At 39.3% G+C, this 24,203-nt stretch overlaps 1 protein-coding gene and 1 pseudogene across 4 annotated transcripts; one reads left to right on the forward strand and one right to left on the reverse strand.

Annotated features, from left to right (window-relative positions):
- Nucleotides 1-1,685: 1,685 nt before the first annotated feature.
- LOC123804630 lies at nt 1,686-2,761 on the reverse strand (annotated as a pseudogene).
- Nucleotides 2,762-8,906: 6,145 nt separating this feature from the next.
- On the forward strand, nt 8,907-23,897 carry LRIF1 (ligand dependent nuclear receptor interacting factor 1). Of its 4 annotated transcripts, XM_045817173.1 has the most exons (5): nt 8,908-9,511; nt 13,305-13,400; nt 18,328-19,822; nt 20,983-21,246; nt 22,453-23,897. In XM_045817173.1, the coding sequence occupies exons 2-5, from the start codon at nt 13,369-13,371 to the stop codon at nt 22,885-22,887; spliced, it is 2,226 nt and encodes a 741-aa protein (XP_045673129.1). In that variant the 5' UTR covers nt 8,908-9,511; nt 13,305-13,368; the 3' UTR covers nt 22,888-23,897. The 4 variants fall into 4 exon arrangements, with proteins under 4 accessions (XP_045673128.1, XP_045673129.1, XP_045673130.1 ...); XM_045817172.1 differs by lacking the exon at nt 13,305-13,400 and having other exon boundaries at nt 8,907-9,511; XM_045817174.1 differs by lacking the exons at nt 13,305-13,400; nt 18,328-19,822 and having other exon boundaries at nt 8,956-9,511.
- Nucleotides 23,898-24,203: the final 306 nt, after the last annotated feature.

Consider the following 24,203-nt stretch of genomic DNA (forward strand, 5'->3'; position numbering starts at 1 on the left):
GTGAAAGACAAATACCATATGATCTCACTTACAAGAGGAATCTAATGAACAAAATAAACTAATGAGCAAAACAGAACCAGAAGCACAGAAACATAGAACAGACTGATAGCTGTTATAGAGGAGAAGAAAGGTGGGGAGTGATAGAAAGAAGATGAAGAGATTAGTCAAAAAACCTATATGAAGGACCCATGGACGTGGGCAACGGCAAGGGGACTGATTATGCAAGTAGGAGTGGGTTGGGCGAAGGAGGTGGTGGGGGAAATAGTGGGACAACTGTAAGGGTATAAACAACAAAATTAAAAAATTGCCCCTTCCTCCAAAATTTATCCAATGCAGTGTGCTACCTAAGGTCACTCTTGCCTTGTTGATTTTTTTGTCTGGAAGATCTGTTCATGAGAGTGGGGAGTTAAAATTCCCTAATATGATTGTATTGCTGTCCATCTGTCCTTTAACTTCCACCAAGATATTCTTTGTACATTTAGTTGCTCCCATGTTGGGTGCATAGTTGTTTACAAGATCCTCCTGTTGGATCTGTCCCTTTAGTATCATGTAGTGACTTTCTTTGTCTTTTGTTACGGCCTTTGTTTTGAAGTTTGTTTTGTCCAAGTGTCAGTATTGGTATCCAAGCTCTTTTTTTTGCTTGTTTGTTTTCATTTGCATGGAATATTCTCTCTGTCCCTTCACTGTCAGTCCAAGTGTATCTTTGGTTTTGAGGTGGGTCTCTTGTTAAGAGCGTATATATGGGTGGTGTGTTTTGATTGGAGCATTTAATCATTTACCTTTAAGGTTATTATTGATAGGTACTTATTTATTGCCATTTTTTCTTTATACCTGTGCCCCCCCCAACCATTTTTTTCTTCTTAAAGCAGGCCCTTTAACATCTCTTGCGATACTGTTTTGGTGGTAATAAATTCCTTTCGGTTTTTTGTTTTTGGTCTGGGAAGCTCTTTATTTCACTTTCAGTTTTAAATGATAGCCTTGCTAGATAGACTAGTCTTGATTGTAAGTCCTTGCTTTTCATTACTTTGAATATTTCATGCCAATCCCTTTTGGCCTGAAGTGTTTCTGTGGAGGAATCAGCTGACAGCCTTGTGAGGACTTCCTTATAGGTGATTATGTCTCTCTTGCTGCTTTAAGATTCTCTCTTTGTCTTTCACATTTGCCATTTTAATTATAATGTGACTTGCTGTAGGCTTCTTTGGGTTCATCTTGATTGGGACTCTCTGTGCTTCCTGAGCTTATGTGACCTTTTCCTTCACCAGGTTAGGGAAATTTCCAGCCATTATTTTTTCAAACAACTTCTTTATCCTTTACTCACTCTCTTCTTCTTCTGGTACCCCTGTGATGCAGATATTGTTATGCTTGATTTTGTCCCCAAGGTCCCAAAGACTTTCCTGATCTTTTTAAATTCTCTTTTCTTTTTTTAAGCTCTGCCTGTGTGCTTACTGTTATCTTGTCCTCTAAATCACTGACTTAATCCTCTGCTTCATCTAATCTTTTGTTGAGTCCTTCTAGTATATTCTTCATTTCAGATATTATATTCATTTCTCCTCCTCCTCCTTCTTTGACTAGGTACAGTGAACTTCATTGATGGTTCATGACAAGGTAGGGCTCCCTAAGCCCTTCCCCTCTTCAGGGGGTCTAGGATGGAAAATGGAGGTCAGGAGATTGTCAGTGTTAGGGAATCAATTTGGGGCAAGGACTCCCCAGAAGCCGAGGGCTTCTTTTCCTGTCTCTAGGGCTGGTGGTCTAGGGGGCTCATATTCCTTGGAGGCCATGTGAACCACAAGGTCCACCACCTTGTTGCTATAGCCAAATTCATTTTCATACCAGGAAATGAACTTGACAAAGTGGTCATTGAGGGCAGTGCCAGCCCCAGCATTGAAGGTGGAGGAGTGGGTGTCACTGTTAAAGTTTCAGGAGACAACCTGGTCCTCAGTATAGCCCAGGATGCCCTTGAGGGGGTCCTCTGGTGCCTGCTTTACTACCTTCTTGATGTCATCATATTTGGTGGCCTTCTCCAGACAGCAGGTCAGATCCACAACCAACACATTGGGGGTGGGGACATAGAAGGCCATGCCAGTGAGCTTCCCATTCAGCTCAGGGATGACCTTGCCCACAGTCTTGGCAATGCCAGTAGAAGCAGGAATGATGTTCTGGGCAGCCCCTCGGCCATCACACCACAGCTTCCCAGAGGGGCCATCCAGGGTCTTCTAGGTGGCAGTGATGGCAAAGACTGTGGTCATGAGTCCCTCCACAGTGCCAAAGTTGCCATGGATGACCTTGGCCAGGGGGCCCAATCAGTTGGTGATGCAGGTGCCGTTGCTGACAGTTTTCATGGAGTTGTAATACTTGTCATGGTTCACACCCATCACAAACATGGGGACATCCACAGAAGGGGCAGAGATGATGACCCTCTTGGCTACCTCCTTCAAGTGAGCCCCAGCTTTCTCCAAGGTAGTGAAGACACCAGTGGACTCCACAACATGTTCAGCACTAGCATCACTGCATTTGACGTTGTCAGGATCTTGCTCCTAGAAGATGGAGATGGACTTTCCATGATGATAAGTTTCCCATTCTCAGCCTTAACTATGCCTTTGAACTGCTCATGAGTAGAATCATACTGGAACATGTAGACCATGCAGTTGAGGTCAATGAAAGGATCATCGATAATGACAACATCCACTTTGCCAGAGTAAAAAGCAGACCTAGTGGCCAGGTGCTCAACACAGCCAAATCCATTCATTCCGACCCTCCCCATCATGTCTCATAGTTGAAGTCTGTACTGCACAGGAAGACGCAACTGTCTGTCGAACAGGAGTAGCAGAGAGCCTATTGTATTCATTTCTGACTTGTCTTTTTTGAATGGCTTCTATGTGCTTTTTAATGCTTACTATCTCTATGTTTTATTATCCATTTTTATCTGTTTCCCCTCCTAAGGTCCTTGAGCATTCTTATAACCATTGTTTTAAGCTCTGCATCTGGTATTTGGGTTGCTCCCATTTTATTTAATTTTCTTTTTCTGAGGATTTCTCTTTTTTTTTCTTTCTTTTTAAAGATTTTATTTATTTAGAGAGGGAAAAGGAGGGAGAAAGAGAGGGAAACATCAATATGTGGTTGCTTCTCACATGCCCCCTACTGGGCACCTGGCCCACAACCCAGGCATGTACCCTGACTGGGCATCCAACCATCAGTCCTTTGATTCGCAGGCTGACACTCAATGACTGAGCCACATCAGCCTGGGCTCTTTTTCTTTCATTTGGGACATATTCCTTTGTCTTCCCATTTTTCTCTGTATATTAGGTAGATCTGCTATGAGTCCCAAACATGTAATGATGGCTTTATAATATGGGTGTCTTGTTGGGCTTAGTGGCACAATCTTCTAGATCACCTGAGCTCAGTGCTCCAGGAATGTTTCTTGTGGGTTATGTGCACCCTCCTGTTGTAGTTGAGTTTTGAACGCTGTTGGCCCTTTCACGGGTAGAGTTAACCCTTCAGGCAGGCTGACTGTAAGGATACATCTCAATCACCATGTGTGAATGCTGTGCAGGGGCCGTCTCCCAAGGCAGAGTTGTTCCCAGCAGGATCTGGTGGCTGTCAGAATTTCCCTTTGGGTATGCCATTTGTGTGGGCAGTCGGGTTGAGTTCTGGTGTGGTCTGAAGCCCAGTATGGGTTGTGTTGGTTTTGGTTCCACTTGGGTGAGGTTCAGGTACTGGTCGATGTCAGATGTGTGTAAACAGCCTTGGGCTACCTGCCTGAGCTACCACGCTATTCACTGTTTGTGGCTGCATGGACTGAGCCTGGGTGTGTGTGTGTGCAAGAGGCCAATCTGTGTATAAGGGTTGGCTTCCTCCAACTTAATGCTGTGGGAAGATCTATAAAAATCCAACACTCCCTGAAGTCCACTCTGCCTGTCAGCTACTCTGCCTCCATGCCTAAGGTTGCCCGGCCTTCCAAAGAAAGACTGCAGAGTGGGTCCAGGCTGGTGGCAACCCACAGACCCTTCCACAGGTCATTAGCTCAGTAGGGTGGGGCAACTGAGGTTGAGAGGTCTGGGTTAGCAAGTTCCCTACTTGGGAACCATGTCATCAGATACTCAACGAGAGGAAAATGGCCCCTACTCCAGAGTCAAACCATATAGGGTCTGCCACAGTCTTTAATTCTAGCTCCCCCAGGAGGAGCATGCTGCAGGTTCATGTTGGGTGCAGCCAGCCATCCCCTCTGCAGGAGCAAGCCCAGTGGGACAGAGACACTGTGACTGGGGGTATGGATTAAAAAGAGTCTCCCATTGGGGGATGTACCAGATGAGCCCACAACAGGGGCCAAGCACTTTGTCCCGGTCCTGGACAATAGCTTCCATGGGAGACACACTCCAAATGACCCCACTCTGAGAAGCCCTCCCTTCTTCCCCACCAGAACTGAGCTCAGCAGGGCCAGGCCACCTGGGCTTGGGAGAGCAGATCTTACCAGCCTGTAGGAGTACTTATTCCCCTTTTTGGGATAGCTTGGGCTGAGCTCACAGGGTAGATATGAGTGGCCCCTTTGTATGTAGCCACACAACCCAGCACCACCCATCTGATTCCTGGACAAAAGCCTCCCCAGGAGATGGTGCACTAAAACTACCAGCTCTGCATGGCACTCATCTCCCTGCACAACTGAACTCAGCAGGGAGGGGCCATGGATTGATAGGCCAGGTCAAGTGATTCAACAGGTGGGGAAGTATTTAGCTATGAGCTCAGGTGGGGAAGAACGGTCCCCTCCCCAAAGCTACACAATTAAGTCATTGTCTGAGTCTCCACCAAAAGCTTTTCCAGAAAAAGAGCATGCCAAAGGTCCCTGCTGGGTACCATCAAACACCTTTGCAGGACCTGAGCACAACAGAGTGGTGTCGCCAGTAGTTGGAGGACCCAGCATGCACTCCCCACGTTGGTGCTGTAACAATAGGAGTACTCTACCCTGGGAAGGTGGTGTCTGGGTCTCTAGCAGATTCTCTCCCAGGTGGACTGAATCCCCACTGATTTTCACCACCAGATGCTACGTGGGTGCCTCTTCTAATCTCTGTTGTACTGTGTTGGGGGTTCCTGTCTGACATTGAGACCCCACATTCCTGGAAGGGGGGTGCTTTGCAGCTGAGATATCATTCATACTAATCCAGCTTCTCACCTGTTGCATGTCTCCTCCCGTCTTACCAGTCTCTATGTGGCTTTTGTAAATCCTTTGTTACAATCTTTCAGTTCAGTTAGCCTTCAGTTGATTATTCAGGTTGATTGCTCTATAATTTAGCTGTAAATCTGTTTTGGTTCAGGGAGCAGGTGAGTGTAGCGTCCACCTGCTCTGCAGCTATCTTGGAAACCCACTTTTACTTTCGTTTTGGCTATTACAGATAACAATAACCATGGGATTGTATATTTAGTATGTTTTTTATTATTTTGCAATTCCTTATATACCCAGTGTGTCAACTCCTCCGGAGTTGGGTCTACTACTATTTCTAAACTCCATTGGTAAATTTTACCTTCAGTTACTGATTTTAGCACAGCACATTCATTCAGATCTCAATGTAGTTTCATATCATGGCTGGCTAGATAGCCATCCAGGAATCAAAGGTTCATCATTCCTCCTCCTCCCCCCTTGTATTATTTCTCTTCAAAAACCACAATGTTCCATTCTAGCACTTTTCAGTTCTCTGACACCAACTAAACTAGGTTCAGAGACCCAATTCCAATGTGTATGTGGACGCTTCCTGACATCAACAAGCAATTCTTGGACACCAGTTTTTTCAACACTTCTTGAATTCATGCTTAACACATCTGTTTTTAACCTTATCTTCTGACAAATTTAAGTCACTTAATTTCCATTATGGTATCTTTAATCCAAAAATAATTTAGCAATAGGTTATTTAGCCTCTAAAAATTTTAAAGCTATTTTTTTTAAATACTTTTTTAAAGATTTTATTTTATTATTTATTTTTGGAGAGGGAAGGGAGGGAGAGAGAGAGAGAGAGAGAGAGAGAGAGAGAGAGAGAGAGAGAGAGAAACATCAATGTGTGGTTGCTGGGGGTCATGTCCTGCAATCCAGGCATGTACCCTAACTGGGAATTGAACCTGCGAGACTTTGGTTTGCAGCCTGCGCTCAATCCACTGAGCTATGCCAGCCAGGTAAAACTATACTTTATTAAATTATCTAGTTTAATAAATTCATGGTTGGAAAACAGTCTGTATAGTATTTATCCTTTAGAATATTATAGCTATAGCTAATACATGGTTTATTTTTATACACATTCTATATATGTTTGAAAAGAATCTGAACTGATGAGTGGAATTATTTGCATATCTAATAGCTTGACCTGGTTTATTGTATTATTTGCAAATTTGACAACTATGCTTATTTTTGTCTGCTTCCACTATTAATTTCTCAGAGCTGTGTGTGAAATCATCTACATTTGTTGACTTATTAATCTATTCACTTCTGTCAGTTGTTAAATTCGTTACCTTGTCTTTTAGCTAACAAGATCTGTTTTAACATGCTCTAATTTCTTTTTTTAAAATTATGTTTTATTTATAAAGATAGAAAGGCTATGGAGAAGAAGGGCTGGAGATTGGGGGCAAATTGCAGTTTTTTTTTTAATCCTCACCCAAGGATATGTTTATTGGTTTGGGAGAGAGACAGACAGACAGACAGACATTGGTTGCCTCCTGTACGCATCCCTATGGGGGACAGAACCCTAACCTAGGTATGTGCCCTGACTGGGGATTGAACCTGCAACCTTTTGGCGTATGGGATGACACTCCAACCAACTGAGCCACCCCCACCAGGGCTCTGATTTCTTTTTGGTCTCACTGTTATCCCTTTAATAATGCTGTTATGTTATTCTCTGTGCTTTGATTTCTTCATCTGTATGTAATAAATACTTTTTACAGTTAAGAGTAAATGAGTTAATATTCATAAAGCACTTAGAATAGTATATGGCACATAGTATAAGTATTGCTTAGTATGTAGTGGGTAGAGGTGGTAGTTGAAGCCATGGATATGGTTGAAATCACTTGATAAAATAAGACAACTGAAAATAGGAGAAACAAGGACCGAGATTTAAGGAACTTCCTTATTTAATGGCTGGTGATAAATTTTCAAAAGAGACTGAGTAGACAAAAAAAAAGTAGAAGAAAAATCAAGAAAGTATATCACCAATGGCATCAAAAGTGAAGGAATAAAATTTTTGGAAGACATTATTTATTTTTTAGACAGGAAAGGGAGGGAGAAAGAGGGAGAAAAATCGGCTGCCTCTGGGAGGCCCCCTAGTGGGAACCCGGCCTGCAACCCAGGTATATGCCCTTACCAGGCATGGAACTGGCAACCTCTCTCTTTCTGCAGGCCAGCGCTCAACCCACTGAGCCACACCAGCCATGGATGAAGGAATAATTAATAGCGCTGTTGAGGAGAGATTTGAATGAATGTGAGATAAACATTAATTGCAACCACTTAGGGCGTGGTTTAATGAGTACAGCGGATGTTGTGATGCATCTCCTTGACCTCCCTTGAGGAATGAAGGTCTTACTCTGCCACTTTCTGGAGTGTGGCCAGCAGACGCCTCAGTTATCAGTCTCCTTGAGTAGTTGCCTTGGCTGAAGAGATACTGCGTGCCTAAGGTCCTACAACCTTCCTTGGCAAAACCTGCATCCCCACTGGGGAAAACTTTGCAAGTTCACCTCAGTTTTAGAAATGTGAGATAGGCTAACGCATTGTTAAAACTTCTCTCTGCTCAATTTTGCCTCTTTTCCTTCCCTTCCACAGATTCTGACCCCTAATAAACATACAAAAGTCCATTGCAAAAGTTTGTTTCCCAGGGAACCCAATCTGGGACAATGAGTTTCATTCATAGGAGGTGGTGAAGGACATGAGGAGAAGCCAGGCTGCAAAAGGAATAAACGATGAGAAAAATGGTACAAGCCAAAAATGGTTAACTTGTAATTCAGCTTTCCCAGATAGGAGCATGACCAAAACCAAAACAGTATTAACAGCTCACCACCCACCCCCTTTGGTATAGAAGATATTTGACTGAACGATAAATGCCAATTACATATACAGCATTCTGTATCATTGAAATTAACCTTTAACAAGGAATGAAGACTAGTTAGAAAGTATCGCTTTGTTAATATATCAGGACACAAAGTTCTTTCATCAGTATTAGCTCATTAAGGAGTTAGGGTACCAGGTAACCAACATTTTTGAAAGAACGCCATAAATTTCGCAACTAGCTACCTTAAGTCTGTCTCCTAAACTTAGTGTGTCAGTGTAGATGGGTGCTGTCTGTGCCTAGTAAACTGGGTCTTTAAACCACTCATCCCACAACTTCCTTCTAGCTCCTGCTGAACTACAACTTATGCCCCTTAAGTTAGAAACTGAATCCGTTTCTTGGTTAAGTGATGGCAAGAATTGAATGGCAGGAATCAAGAGACTCCTGAAAAACTTTCCTCTGGCGATACAAATAAAGACGCCCCCCCCAAAAAAAAACAAACCAAAACAAACAAAAAACACAAAACCCCCAAAACCCACAACTACATGGGAAATGAAACTTTTAGAGAATGAATAAATTAACTATATGACAAAAATAATTTTGATTAAGACATGAGCATGGGTTGGAGAAAGAAGGTTAAGTCTAGACGCAAAGTTTCAGGAAACAGGAAATAATCGAGAAGTCCCCAGAAAGTAGCAATAATTCGGCGCTGCAAACAGGTAGGCGTCTAAAATTTCCTCACGCCACGAGGAAATGACGATTCCTCCAGCCCTCCGACTTCTGGCAGGGGAGAAAAAACTATCCTAGCGGCGAACACAAAGGCAAAAAATTTACAATTGACCCCGGAAACATTTTATTTTGCGTAGGTCACTGGAGAAGTTTCTTTGGCGATTTCATTCCTTGATCCGGAAGAAGAGATAGCAAATATCACTTGTGATTGGATTGCGTCATAAAGGCGGGGCTTGAGCGAGCCAGTCACCTTGACAACCGGATGTGACGCTCCCAGAAGTCCCTGGCTGAGCTTTGCTAGGGCTAGCGGCTTCGGAGGGCGCGGTCTTCACCGAGGACCCAGCACTGCTGGGGGCGGCGCCATTAAGGCCACGCCTCCCGCGCCGACTCCCAGAGGCTCGTTGAGCGACGTCGTAAGCTTCGGGGGGCGGAGACTCGGGCGGTTTCTCTCGGAGCTCCGGGCCGGGTTAGCGCCGTCAGAGGCGTCCCATTTTTCCGGTTTCTGGGGGCTGCGCCGGTTGCCTCGGAAGCTTGGAGTTACGCCCTCTGGAGAGCTCGCTAGCGCCCTCTTTTCAGCTTCGAACCCCCTTCGAGTTCCTCCGGGGCAACTTCAGCCCCTCGCTCCGATTCTCGCCCCTGGGAGGACCCCGGTCCCACACTGTCCACTCTCTCGGATGCGCTGACCCTTCCCACCCCTCTAAAATGTCCAATAACCTGCAGGGAGTCTTCTTGAAAGCCGCAGAGGAAAAGTCAGGCGACGCCTCGCACTGGTAAGTACAGGTTTGCGATCTCCTCCGACACACCCGCCCCTCGCCCGTCTCTAAGCAGGATGCCCCGTCGGCCGTCGTTTCCTGTCACTCCGCGATTCACAGGCGTCTGCGCCCCGCCGGGCGCGCCGCTCGGGGGAGGCGCTCGTCGCTTTGGCAGTTAGAGCCCTTAGAGCGCGTCCCTCTCGGAAACGTAAAACCTCCTCAGAGCCTAACGCAGCGGGCCTCTGGCCCTGGCCCAGCGTCTCCAATTTCATAGGCGGACCGAATAGATCTCCACAGGAGAGGAAATCCAACATGGCCGACGCGCTTGTGCGACCCAAACCTTCTGGAAGGTTCTCGCGCCCTCGCAGGGGAAACGAGCCGTGATCTGCGCGGAGTAGCAAGTACAACCCAGGTGGCGCTGGACCTTCCGTGAAAATAGCCGTGCCTTAGGAGTGAGGAGAGGATGTGTCTTTGTGTCGTTAATAAGAGTCTGTGAATTTAGAAACGGAGAAATTGTTCTAGAATAAGGGAACCGATTATTCTAAAATTTCAAAGAACAGCTTTCTGTGGAGAGAAGGAAAAGTGAAAAAAAATCCACATTTTCATGTAAAAGCAATCTTTTGGAACAGCGTATTTGAGGCGGGGGTGGTGCGAATGCCATCTCTAACTGGTTATCGATGTAAAAGAACTTTGGTTGATATGGGGAAATTCCAGTATTAAAGACGTAACTTGTAAGTTTAGAAAATTGCCTATCACTAACTCCGTAGCTCTTTTTTTTTTTTTTTCAAGCTTCTATTAATCGACAAATGAAACGGGAACAAAATGACACGGGAATACTCTCCAGTAGCGTGTTTTAAGTTGTGCACTTTGTGGTTAGTGGATGTATAATAAGTGGTGAGAAAAAAAATGTTAATGGGTCTCTGCGGAAGGAAAAGGAAGAAGAACGCATGGAAGTTAAGATGTAAAATTCGTGGAAGAGGATTCATGAAGAAAATCAAACTGCCGAGGTTTAATTCTAGCTTCATGAGGCTAAGTACCTCAGTTTGCATCCTGTAAATAAGTCCACCTAGAGATATTTTAAAGATTAAAACAGCGAATATATGTAAAATAATTAGGAAAAACAGAAAAGCACTATTTAAACGTTGCTGTTATTGTGAGGCTACCACTTTACAAATCGTGGCTCCCAAAGCAGGTTTTCCTTCATTATAAGTAAATTCAAAACCTAATTATAATAAGGACTTTAAAAAAGCATGCATTATATTCTAAAATGGGATGGTCATAAAACGGGGTGAGCTGAAACAATAGGATATTGAAGAACTGCCAAGAAAACTATTTCAGTTGAAATCATCAAAAGACCCCGCTTTTGTATATGTATGTTGTTTGTTCGATTATTTTTTGGTGGAAATTGGGTGAAGAGGCAGAGAGAGTGCTGTGTGTGGATATGCAAAAGTAGGATTACTTTTTAATAACTTTATTTCTTCTACCTTGTTTAGTACCTGGATATTGATGATACTTGACTTACCCTAACTTAATTTGATGATACTTGACTTACCCTAACTTAATTTAGTACCTGGATATTGATGATACTTGACTTACCCTAACTTAATTGCATTTGTTTTAATTATCGGAAATAAGATAGAATAAGAAATTCACATTTGTTTTTATTGTGTAGTTCGACTCTTTTATCCAGTTTCTAACCCTTTGGCTATCTGTATTTGGCCTTTTTAAAAACATTACTGACTGAATTGTTTTGATTACATTCATAAGTAATTTGGAGTTATTATTAACTCACTGATTTATGCATTTTTCATCATCTTCCAAATAATTTATTTCTTCAAACCAAGTACTTTGGTTATTGGTTGCATATAGATTCTGTTCTGTTTTGTAAGTAACAATCTGCATGATGTCCAAATAGAATTTCGTAAGTCTTTATTGGAAATTAGTTTTCTTATTTTTCTGATAATTTTTGATGGTAGTAAATCATTTATTTTTTTAATAAACTTAAAAATATATATTTTTTTGTTTTCTAAGGTACTTGAGTTTTCTTGAGTTAGTTTTCCTCAAAAAGTTTTTTAGTATGATACAGAAAGTTTATTGTTTAAAATATTGCTAATTTATCAGCGCATAAAATACAAAACTCAAGTTTAATCTTATAATGCAAAGAAAAAACCTGGAAGGTATTTGTGATTGTAGGTATAAAGTTTATTAGCAAAGAGCAAAGCAGGAGTCAGAATGGTATAGCGGAAAGAAGGTAAGCTGTGTAGTTACAGAAACCTAGGTTTATATCCTGGTTTACCACTTACTGTCAATATAGTTCCAACATTTGGCTGTAACAGCATTCAGTGAGTACCTGCTCTGTGACAGACTGCCCTAATGGAAAGACCAACAAAAGAATAGGATATGGGCCATGCCACGAAGAACATTACAGTCTAGAGGGGAGATGACACATTACATTTTTAATAGCGGTGTGCACAGGATGCTCTGAAGGCAGAGAGAAGAGGAATTGTAGGAAAGGTTTCTGGAGCAGCTGAGTTGGGGAATGTAAGTTATCAGCTATCCAATTAAAGATGAATGCAGGCTATGCCCAGGCAGAGGGAATTGGTAAAATAAAGCACCAGTATGGCTTATTGCTAACAACTGGTATTTATTGTTCGATTCTATACTACAAGCAGGATAGCCTGTAAGGTTTTGGTTTGCCCTGCTGAAGAGATTAGACTTTATCTCTTACACATCAGCATTTAAGAAAAGGACTGTCATGGTCCTCTATGCATTTTAGGTAACTGATGGCAGTATGGATTTGGGGGTGAGGGATCAGGCATGTAAAGATGTGATTTTGCGCCCTGGCTTGTTTGGCTCAGTGGATTGAGTGCTGGCCTGCAAACCAAAGGGTCACCGCCAGTTTGATTCCCAGTCAGGGCACATGCCTGGGTTGCAGGCCAGGTCCCCAGTAGGGGGCGGTGCAAGAGGCAACCACATGTTGGCGTTTCTCTCCCTCTCTCTCTCCCTCCTTTTCCCTCTCTGAAAATAAAGTTTTTTTTAAAGATTCTATTTCAGTTGTCCTTTCAGAGATGATTAGAACTTGAACTACCTGATAGAAAGTAAAGGTTGAATTCAAAGAAATATAGAAGAGAAAATAGGCAGACTGTGTCATTGAATGACATGAATAAGAGGATCAGCCCTGCCTGGTGTGGGACGGTTGGAGCATGGTCCCGTATCTGAAAGATTGAGAGTTTGATTCCCAATCAGGGCACATACCTAGGTTGCCTAGATCCCAGATCCCTTGCCTTACAGGAAGCAACCAATCGATGTTTCTCTGGCATATTGTTGTTTATTTCCCTTCCTCTCTCTCTAAAAAGCAATGAAAAAATGTCCTTGGGTGAGGATAAAAAAATTAAAAAGAAAAGGGGATCAATTATGATGCCAGGTAGATAGTGGTAAATTAAGGTGAGGAACACACTAAGAAAGCCATCTGAAAGATATTTGAATCTGAAACTGAGGCTCAGAGCTAAAAATAGCGATTTGTGAGTCATCGGCTTAGAAGTAATATAATAAAAGCCTATGATAATACATCACAATAGTAGGAATTAGAATGTTATGTAATTGTCAGTTGGCTTTCATCCACCCTTAACCTTTTGTTCTTAAAAATGAGTAGTTAAAATGGGTAGGGGGGCCTTGCTTTGGTTAGATAATGTTCCATTGTCAGTTTAGTGTGGGTGTAATTTTTTACAGTGTAGATGTTATGTTTACTTTTGTTTTGGTGTGTGAGTGAGTGTGTCAGGCTAACTGACTCTATTTTTCATTAATCTCTCAGTTTATGCAATTGAATTTTTTGGACCCTGGTATGTTGGGGTATGCTAAAGTAAACAAGAAAATGGATGGGATTGCCCAAGAGAGCATATAATTCTGAGTAAGTTATTTAATATTACTAAACATCTACTTTCTCAGTTATGATATAGGAATGGCAATACCCGCCTGCTGGGCTGTTTATTAGGATTAGATTATTGACAAATATTTATAATGGCATCTATTATGTATATAATATAATATAGTATACGTTATGTGGTATATTTAATGTTATATGCTTATATATTTGTAACATACATAACTATGTAATGTTAAATCATAGTAAATGGAAAAAGGTCTAGCAGCTGAAAAAATACATTTTGCAAAAAATATACAAAATGTTCATTAGCTTGCAAAATTTTTATTACTCCATTTCTAATGTGTGCATGCTTCACATCAATATTAGAATGTAAAAAATGTCAGTTGTATAATATAAATATGTTTAATGTTCCCTTTATTAAAATTCTTATACTTTTTTATTAAAGTTTTCACATTTTTAAGACTACCTGATTAATTCACATATTCTTGGACACCAACTATATATTTTATTGAAAAACTATTAGTAGCATATATCATAATCCCAGCCAGTTCCTTCATTTACTTCTCACTGCAAGCCTATTGTCCCCATTTTACAAATGGAGAAATAGAATTTCAAAGAGGTTAAGTAAATTTACCCAAGTCAATCAGCTAATAATTAGAAGAGGCAAGATTAAAATAGATGTATTTCTTATTTTCTCTTTAAAGTCTTAAACTATATTATTTTTCTAATGTAGTTATTCAGTTCAAACCCTAGATGGTTTAAGGTAATTGGCATGTTGATGATACTTTTTAGGTGACCTAACCAGAGTGTGGGATGCAGAATCTGATTCTAGTTTTGGTTCTGACATTAGCTAGCAGAATAAGATCTTTAAGAAGATAGAAGCAGCCCTGGCTGGTGTAGCTCAATTAATTGGTTATCATCCTGCAAACCGAAAGGTTGCAGGTTCAATTCCCAGTCAGGGCACATGCCTGGGTTGCGGGCCTGGTTCCTCATTCGGAGCATGTGCAAGAGGCAGCTGACTGATGTTTCTCTCTTACACCAATGTTTCTCTCCCTCTCTTTCTTCCTCCCCCCCGCAAAAAAAAAATAAATAAAATCTTTCTTAAAAAAGAAAAACAATGTTTATGTAGGGTTTTTATTCCTTAAATGGATTGTCTTTTATAATGGGGAAAAAAAATATATTGATCGAAGTGGTATGAACTTTATCCTGATTTATCATCTCTCTCTTTAGCATTCTTCATTTTAGTTTTATTTTTAGAACTCACCCATTTGTTACTAGGAAATCATGTTTTTTTTTTATTGTAGCTTGTAGAATTCAAGCCAGCTAACATTGTCTACAATGTGCCAGTTGCTATATTAGTTAGGTGTAGAGGATATAAGTATGAATGGGGTAATCTGCCTTTAAGGAATTTGTGGTCTCTGGTAGATTATGTGAATCTCTACTGATACACTGGCATAGATGAAGTTGTATTTTCCTTTTGTTTTTGGAGGGGATTGGAGGAGAAGAGAGGGGGATAAAAATCAATTATTAGATTTGAAAACAGATTTTCTTAGGTCATCTTATTCTTGCACAAAGACTTTCGAATCTTTCTGATTCTCTTCCCTGTTTTTGCTCTTATTCTTAGAAGATGATGTCATGTCCTTTTTCATAGAGAAAATAAAAGCCGTTACTTTAGAATTACCGGAACCTTCTGACACCAAAGCTATAAACTTACCTGCAAATGCACCTAACTTTTCTTCTAGTTCCAATGGAAGGAGCTGTTTCTCCAGCTCTCTTTAAGGTTCATTCCCTCCAACCTGTCTTCTGGTTTACATTTTCTACCTCCTTATCAAACCTGTTACTTAATTATCCCACTTTCGTCTTTTATTACCAGTTTCTCTCTCTTGATGACTCCCTTGAGCCTTTACACATGCTCTGCTGCATCCAAGCTTTAAAGAAAGAGAAGAAAGACTTCTTTGACCCCATTTTTAGCCTCCAGCTAGCTGCTTGCCAGTATTTTTCATCCCTTTTATAGTCAAAGTTCATAAGAGAGCTGTCTGTACTTGCTATCTTCATATCCTTTGTTCGCATTCACCCCTCAGCAACTTCTCCCGACACCAGACTGCTCTTTTAAAGCCATCGATGACACTTGCTATCTATTCCAGTGTACATTTTTTAATCTGTAGCCTACTTGGCCTGAATCACCCAATTTTCTTGAAACTCACTCTTCCTTTGACTTATATTACATCAAAATTTATTTGTTTTCTTTTTGCTCAAATAAAATGGGAAGCTGCTGGAACATTTTGAGCAGGGAAGGGCATTCCAATTTGAAGGGGAGAGGATATGACCAAAGGAAAGACCAGTTATGAAGCTGCTATAACAGTCTAAGCTAGAGATGGTGTGTACTTGGACTGGAGTGAAGACAGCTTGGAAAGAACAGATTAAGGGAGATACAGGAGATAATAGCACGATTTTGTTATTGAAAATAGATCGTAAGGAAGCAGGAATTGTTTTGACATAGACATCTGAGGTAAATGGATGCCATTTACCAAAGGGAGGGAAAACACTGGAAAAGGCCATGTTGAGTTTTGAGTGTATTTGAGATTCTAAATGGAAATGTCTTGAGAGATTTGGATACATAAGCCTGAATCTTAAAAGAGCTGAGATATAGATAGTTGAATTGTTGATATAAAAATGGTAATTTAATTGAAGTCATGCATACAAAAGAAATCATCTAAGGAAAGCTTACAGAGTAGAAAGAAGAATTCAGTCTAAGCTTTGGTGAATTTCAACATTTAAAGGTTGATTGAAGTAGCATGAGTTGGCAAAGAAGACAGGGAGTCACTACAGAGGCAGGAGAGCATCATGCCTAAGAAGTCTTGTGAAGAGACTGTTTTAAGAAAAGGTGCAGCAGACATCTTTGTACTCATCCAAATATATCCTTTATCTTACTTAATTATTTGATTTTAGGGATTGTGGGTTGAACTAGGTTGGAGGCAAACAAACATGTTCTGTAAAGAGCCAGAGAGCAAATATTTTAGGCTTTTCGGGCTGTATGATCTCTGCTGTGGCTACTCAGCTCTGCTGTTGTAGCATGAAAGCAGCTACATACAGTACATGAAAAAATGAGTTCAACTGTGTACTAATAAAACTTTATGGAGACTGAAATTTGAATCTCATAATTTTCACATCATAAAATATTTAAAATATAAAAACCATTCTTAGCTTGTGGACTGCACAAAAACAGGGAGGATTTGGTCCACAGGCTGTACTTCACTGACCCTTTCCCCATCACTGAGCCTCATACCTGAACCACAACAGACACTAAGTTCTGATTCTGTTTGTATGTGCTTTTGGGGGGATGGGGAGGTGATTAAGTGGGTCTTCCTCTTCAAGCTCTGAAAGTAAGAATTCATACTTTTCTTTTTGTTATGCTTCCCATTAGACATTAACTTTCCATTTACTAAAAGTAAATATAACACATCGAACCAATATCAAGTGTCCAGAAAGCTGTTTTAAATATTTGTAAGGTGTAGTTATATTCTTTAGGGTTGCAGAAGGGTAAGACTGAATTCCATTGCTTCCTAGGGTGCATAGAATTTTTGGCTTTGATACTTACTAATATCTGAAGTTTTAAAATTCACCTATATGCTGTAAAATGCACGAGTTTCTAATTTTTGCCATTAAAATTTTTTCTTCATTTGCTCTTAGTCACATAAGGGCATACTGGTATTACATGATAATTCTAGCACTCATGTTGCTAGAATTGAGCTTGAGAAACAGTACAAACAAGTAAACGAACACATTAATATATGGTGATAACTTGTGATATATACTGTGAAGGAAATAAACAGGTGTAATATTTTAGACTGTGAAGGAGGGGAAAGGATAGTTAAGGTGGTCAGATACTTGGGAAGTATCATTTATGGTGAGGCTTGAGTTACGTGAGTGGGAGAGTAGTACCTAGGCAGAGAAATAGCATGTGTGGTGGCCCTAAGTCCTGTGAGGTCTTGGTATTTTTCAGGAACTGAAAGGCAGATTCAGGTATAAATAACTTGAGGGGCCTACATTCAAGAAATCTACAAATAATTGTGGAGATATTAGTATGGGATTTTTTAAAAATGAGACAATCTGTACTAATAGCTCATAAGTATCCAGATCAAAATTGGCTAGATTAAAAAAATTACTAAAAAATGAACAATAATTACTGACTTTCAGTGTGTTCCACATTCATTGAAAACCATTCATCTGAAAGCACATTACAGTATGTCTACGGATTGACAGGCAATTGGAACTAGTATGCCTAATTGCCATACCAAGGGCTCTTTAGCACCAAACTTCACATTGGCTGAGACAATAAATTGAAGAAGAAAATGGTTCCTACATGAGTAATTCAGTTGAGTCTGAAAAAATATGGCACACTAAGTTATCACCATAAGAGATGCCTTAGCAAAAGCAGAATGGCTAGCACTGGAACTTGTGAGTCATTGTCAGTGGGAAGAACACAACAGATTGGTGGAGGTGGCGGGCAGGAAGTATGAGAGAAATAGAATAAGCATAAATAAAGGTGAAATGAGAATCCTGCTCAGTAAAAGTAAAAGGAGGACAGGAGGACAGAATTCAAGGAAAAGGGGGAGGGAGGATGCTAATAGTTTAAGAGGAGCATATTCCAGTAGACATAATTTTATACAGGGTAAAACACTGGACAACTACTTACAGTTTTAGCTGTAGGTGTTTCTCTCATACCTATTGCCTAACAATGTGAGATCTAAAAGCTGAGCATATTTTTTATTGTTTTTTCGATTTCTTCAAAATCTTTGTTTTGTAATATTTCACTTTGAAAAGTCCAAGGGACAGACAATATACTTTTATTATATTTTACATATATTTAAAGTATTTGCAAACATTTGCTTTTAAATAAAATGTATGTACCATGTAGTACGTTGTATTTATTTACTCATGTTCTTTTAAGTGTTTCAGGCTGCATGTACCAAGTAGTTCAGACGGTTGGCTCGGATGGAAAAAATCTTCTGCAATTACTTCCAATTCCTAATTTCTCTGGAAATCTTATACCACTAGTTCAATCTTCAGTTATGTCTGATGCATTGAAAGGGAATACAGGAAGCCCAGTTCAAGTTACTTTTCAGACTCAGATTTCCAGCTCTTCCACAAGTGCATCATCACCTCAATTGCCCATTTTTCAGCCAGCCAATTCTTCAAACTATTTATTTACAAGAACAGTAGATACAGCAGAAAAAGTTAGAGTCACTTCTGTGAGAACTGAAAATTTGACCTCATCAGTTTCTAAAGTTCAGAGTCATGGTGTGAAAATTGATGGACTCACCATGCAAAGATTGGCTGTTTCTTCCTCCTCAAAACAAAATGACTCATCTTACATTTTAGTGAGTCCTCAGAGTCTTCCAATGACTGTGAAATCTCCAGTTTTGCCTTCTGGGCATCATTTACAAATTCCAGCCCATGCTGAAGTGAAATCTGTACCAGCGTCGTCATTGCCTCCTTCAGTTCAGCAAAAGATTCTTGCAGCTGCAACCACCAGCACCTCAGGAACAGTTGAGGCCTCCCAAATACCATCTGTTATTTACGTATCTCCTGTAAAAACAGTGAAAAATGTAGTTACCAAGAACTTTCAACACATTTATCCAAAACCTGTTACAGAAATAGCAAGGCCAGTGATACTAAATACCACACAAATTCCAGTGAATGTTGCTAAAGAGACACAATTAAAAGGTGGTGGTCAGCATGCTCAAGCTGCTCCAGTGAAATGGATTTTTCAAGAAAGTCGACAGCCTTGTACTCCACCTCTTGTTCCTGTTAAGTCTTCAAATAATGTGGCTTCACAGATTTTAAAAAGTTTTGTAGAAAAGAAAAATTTGGGAGATAACACTCTAAATGTGCCACCATTGAGTACCATCAGTCATAGTGGGACACAGCCCAAAAGTATGCCTATTAAGGATAATGCTTTGGTTATGTTTAATGGGAAAATCTATCTGTTGGCTATAAAGGGAACAGATGTTTTGCCATCACAAATTGATCAACAGAATTCGGTTTCTCCTGATATTCCACCAAGAAAAGATGTATCACAGATAGTGAGTTCAAGTCCAGTCACAGAAATATCCAGAGAGGTTGTAAATTTTGTTTTGGCTAAAAATAAATCTTCCCAGATGGAGACAAAATCACTTTCAAATACCCAGCTTGCTTCCATGGCCAATCTAAGGGCAGAGAAGAATAAAAAAGTGGAGACAACATCTCTTTCTATCCTAAACCCACATAAACTGAACCCATCCATAAACTACTTAAAACAGAGTAAGACTTTATTCATAAAGGCAGACTTTCCACATGCCCCCCCAAAAGAAAATATCATCCAGAGCATAGAGAAAATAAGTTCCTCTGTTGATGCAACAAGTATTACTTCACAACAGTGTGTTATCAGAGATCAAGAACCAAAGGTAATTTTCCCATGTCAGGGTGTTCTTTTTATCTATGTAGAATTTTTTTCTTTTTTAATTCTCAAAGTTATCTATAATACCTTTCTTCCCTCCTCTCCCATCCTCCATCACACACATACCACGCACACATGAATGCTTAATTAAGTCAAAGCTTTTGTCTGAAGGAAGTGTTTGAAGAGGAGTATAATTGAGAGAGTCCAAGCAGTATCTTTGTCTTGAATCATTTGGCATGCCAAATCTTTAAAAGAAAGAAAAAAAATCACAGAGCAACAGGGTTTAGAAGAATTGGAGAAAGATAATGTGAATTAAAAGCTCAGTAAAATATGGTGTGTGTGTATACACATACATTTGTACACACGTATATGTATATATTTAATAGCCTACTTTTAGTATATGATGAGATCAATATTGTGCATATAGGAGATCCTGTGGGGGGGGGGGTTGTTTTGTTGTATATAACTATCTGGCAAGTTTTTTAGGTAGATGGTAGAAGGGGTTGGACAGGGTCGATCAGTACCTTTCAAGTCGTTTGTGGAAATAGTATTCATCAACATCTTTGATTGGATTTTTTTTTAGTAAACTAGTTTTCTTACCCTCCCACCCCCCACTTTTTTAGCCCTTCTGATTACTCATCCAGTTATCCAACATATCCACATAGGAACCCTTCTGTTCTACTTAAGATATGTGTTTATTTGCTAAGTATTTGTACCCACCTTTTCCTTACATAGAGGTCTACTTAATAATATTAGTGTTTATCCCCTTTTAGTGCAGAATTTATTGAACTCCAGAGATACAAGGAGGTAAATTCTGATTATACCATTGGTTAAAAGCATGAGACTTTTTTGGAAGACTAAAATATAGATAACTTTTAACTTGTCCTTAGTCTGTATTCTTATTTTGGTTGTTTGAGAATTGAGTACTTGTTACCTTTCTAGTACACTAAAGTAAAATAAATGAGGAATTGCATGGAAAAATTTTAAGTGTATTCAATTCAGTTCAGTTTTTCAAGTGTGGGTGGTAAGGCAAGAGTAATGCAAACCAACCATGTAGGACTTTAAAGCATGCTTGAAGTAAGATGAGGTAATGACTTAGTTGCCAATCTGATAAAATGGCTTAAGTAATGGGCAGTATTGTTTGTGTGTTTTCTTTTCCTTATCCAGATCCAGAATGAGATGGCATCAACATTAGAAAAAGTTACTCAAGAAAGAAATGAGAAGAAAAATTCTCAAGGAAGAAGCAATAAGGCGTATCTGAAGACCGATGCTGAGTTGAAAAAGCTGTTTGGTCTCACTAAAGATTTGAGAGTATGCCTTACTCGGATTACTGACCACTTGGGCACTGGAGAAGGTTTTGACTCCTTTGGGAGTTTGGTGAAGAGTGACAAAGAAACAAAGTTTACAGGGAAAGAGGAAGAGAGGAAACAGGTAATAGATTTTAATATCTTCTTTGTAGTTACTCTAAAGAGACATCAATGTATTAATTTTCCTGTGTCTTTTTTTAAAAATTACTGATTTTTTAGATAGAGAAACATAAATTTGTTGTTTAACTTGTTTATGCATTCATTGGTTGATTCTTGGATGTGCCCTGTCCAGGGATGGAACCCACAATCCTGGAGTATAGGGAGGACACTCTAACCAACTGAGTTATATGGCCACCACTAGTCTTACATCTTAATATAATAGTATGCAACTTTGCATATATACGTATTATGTCAAAATAATGTTAAAAAAGAAGTATATATGCATAGGTAAAAATGCATCCCTGGTTAATTAATGATGGTGTTTTTATTTATCTACTGTTTATTTTTTGTCATAAAATTGTAAGAAAATGGCTGTAGGTTTTTCATTGATTATACTACTTTGAAGACCCTATCTAAAATAATCTGCCCTGGCTGGTGTGGGGTTAGTTGGTTGGAACGTAGTCCCATAAACCAAAAGGTTTACAGGTTTATTCCCTAGTCCGGGTACATATGATCCCATGTGCATACAGAAGGGAACCAGTTGATGTTTCTCTCCCTTCTTTTCTCTAAAAGCAATGAAAAAATGTCCTCGGGTGAGGATAAATAAAATGAAGTAATCCAAATAGGGAAAGTACAAGCATGCACATGTTCACTGCAGTATTACCAACATCTTAAGAAATCTACATAGTCAGTAAAGATGAAAAGTAACATCTTCGTAACTTTGCCTATTGTCAGTCTACTTATTTCATTGTTATGTCATTTAATATCCTGAACTTCAGATCAGAGCTTAGTTGATCTTTCCCAATGAAAATCTTTAGTATGTTGCTACCGTGCTAAGGAAGAAAAATTAAATCAATTCTAATTCTCAGGTTCTTCACAAATGGCTGTTATATTTTGGTGGTACATCAGTGCAGATTCTAATACTTAAGCAGGAAAATGAATTAAGCAATTTATTTTCAGTGAAAATTATTAGATATTGTCTGCTTTTTGTTGTTTGTGTGTGTGTGCATACCATAAATATTAATCTTTTGCTATAGTTCTCAATGTATTTTGTTGAGTTGAATTTAAGTGCTAAATATTTGTACCTGCAAACTTGTTAAATTTCAGAGCCCACTCTATATGGCACTAATATTTTGCTTTTCTGTTGGAATCATGCTCAACATTGCAACAGGGTTTTGATAAGAAAAGAAAATCAAAAATTGTTAAGATGGATCACACAAAGAAGAGGAAAACTGAGAGTGCTTATTATAACACAGCTGCAAATGGAGGAACTAATGTCACCGGTTCCCAACTCAGTTATATTCTACCACCTTCAGATGTATCACACCATAACATTGTCACAAGCTGCAATAAAACCAGGGAAGAAAAGAGAACTGAAGTACAACACCATGCACGTGAGAACCAGGAGAAAGATGCCTTGAGTTTAAATGCAGATTTTGAACAAAGTCATTCCTTTAGTAAAAATTATACTGAAGATATTTTTCCCATGACACCACCAGAGTTAGAAGAAACCATTCGAGATGAAAAAATAAGAAGACTTAAGCAGATGCTGAGAGAGAAAGAAGCAGCCCTTGAAGAAATGCGCAAGAACATGCACCAAAAATAAAATGAAATGTTTTCAATGAATTTGCTTTCTCTTTACCATATACTTTTGCATTAAGTTAACTGTAGATGCATTCTGAAAGTGTCTTTGAATATGAAATTTGTTTTTTCATCAGTTGATTAGAAAATGTTTAAGGAATGCAGAAAAGGTTGACTCACATACCTCTCTGATCCAAATCTTTGGAATGATCTACATGTGAAATCTAAATCTTTGTTTAACCTTTTTTTTTTTTTTGAAGGAAAGATAGTCTATTTTTGTTATTTTTAACTAGAATTCCCCAAGTTTGAATATTTATGCATGATTTTTGTTATTGTTTGTATCCTTTTTTTAAATTAAATTTTTTATTTTTATCCTCACTTGAGGACATTTTTTTTTTATTATTGATTTTAGAGAGGAAGGGAAAGAGTGAGGCAGAAATATCAGTTGCTTCCAGTATGTGTCTGGTCCAAGGATGGAACCCACAGTCTGGGTATATGCCCTGACCAGGGATTGAATTTACAACCCTTTGGCATACGGGATGATGCTCCAACCAGCTGAGCCACCCGGCCAGAGCTGTTGTTTATGTATTTAGCTAAATTGCTCAGGTATTATTCCAACAATAGATAATTGTTATATACTATTGAAATTATATGGTCTAAGAGAGGAAGCCAGCTCTAAACTTAACGTTGTTGCTGGGCTTGTATATATACTCAGTCTTTACCCATGAAGGGATGATACCTTCTGCTCACCATTGTAATTTTTTCTTTAATTTCATGAAAGGTATTAAGCAGCATTATTTAAAAATTTAAACATTTCTAAAGACTGAGGAACACTTGTTTTGTAACTTTTACATGATAGTTTCATATAATCCAAAATGAGTTTTAGAATTCAGGCTATATAATGTAGTATTTGCTTAATGTGATATGTTACTATTTCTAGGTAAATGCTTTTTTTATGACTATAGACATGTGACTTGGACTGTGAAAAATAAATGTGAACAATGGCCACATTTAATACCTTTTAAAAATGTAAAATGTGGTTTTTCTTAAAAGAGACAAACAGTTTTTTTGTCTAGTTATGTTTGGTTTGGAGAGTTTGGAAGTGGTGGAGAGAGGGATGAAGGGGAAGGAAGAAAAGTTTATTTTAAAAAATCTCGAAGTAAGGTCAAATTAAACCTGTACTTTGGCAACAAAATAGAAAACAGCAAGTATCAAGAAGTAGAACAAATACAAACTGATTATCAGCTTGATTCTACTGCCTTTCTTTTTTGTAACAGCTTTATTGAGATAATTCATGTATCATAAAATCACTCTTTTAAAGTATACGATTCAGTGGCTTTT

This window comes from Phyllostomus hastatus, unplaced genomic scaffold, assembly GCF_019186645.2.
Source record: "Phyllostomus hastatus isolate PE091 unplaced genomic scaffold, TTU_PhHast_1.1 phas_scaffold_216, whole genome shotgun sequence".
In the NCBI taxonomy this organism is placed as follows: domain Eukaryota; kingdom Metazoa; phylum Chordata; class Mammalia; order Chiroptera; family Phyllostomidae; genus Phyllostomus; species Phyllostomus hastatus.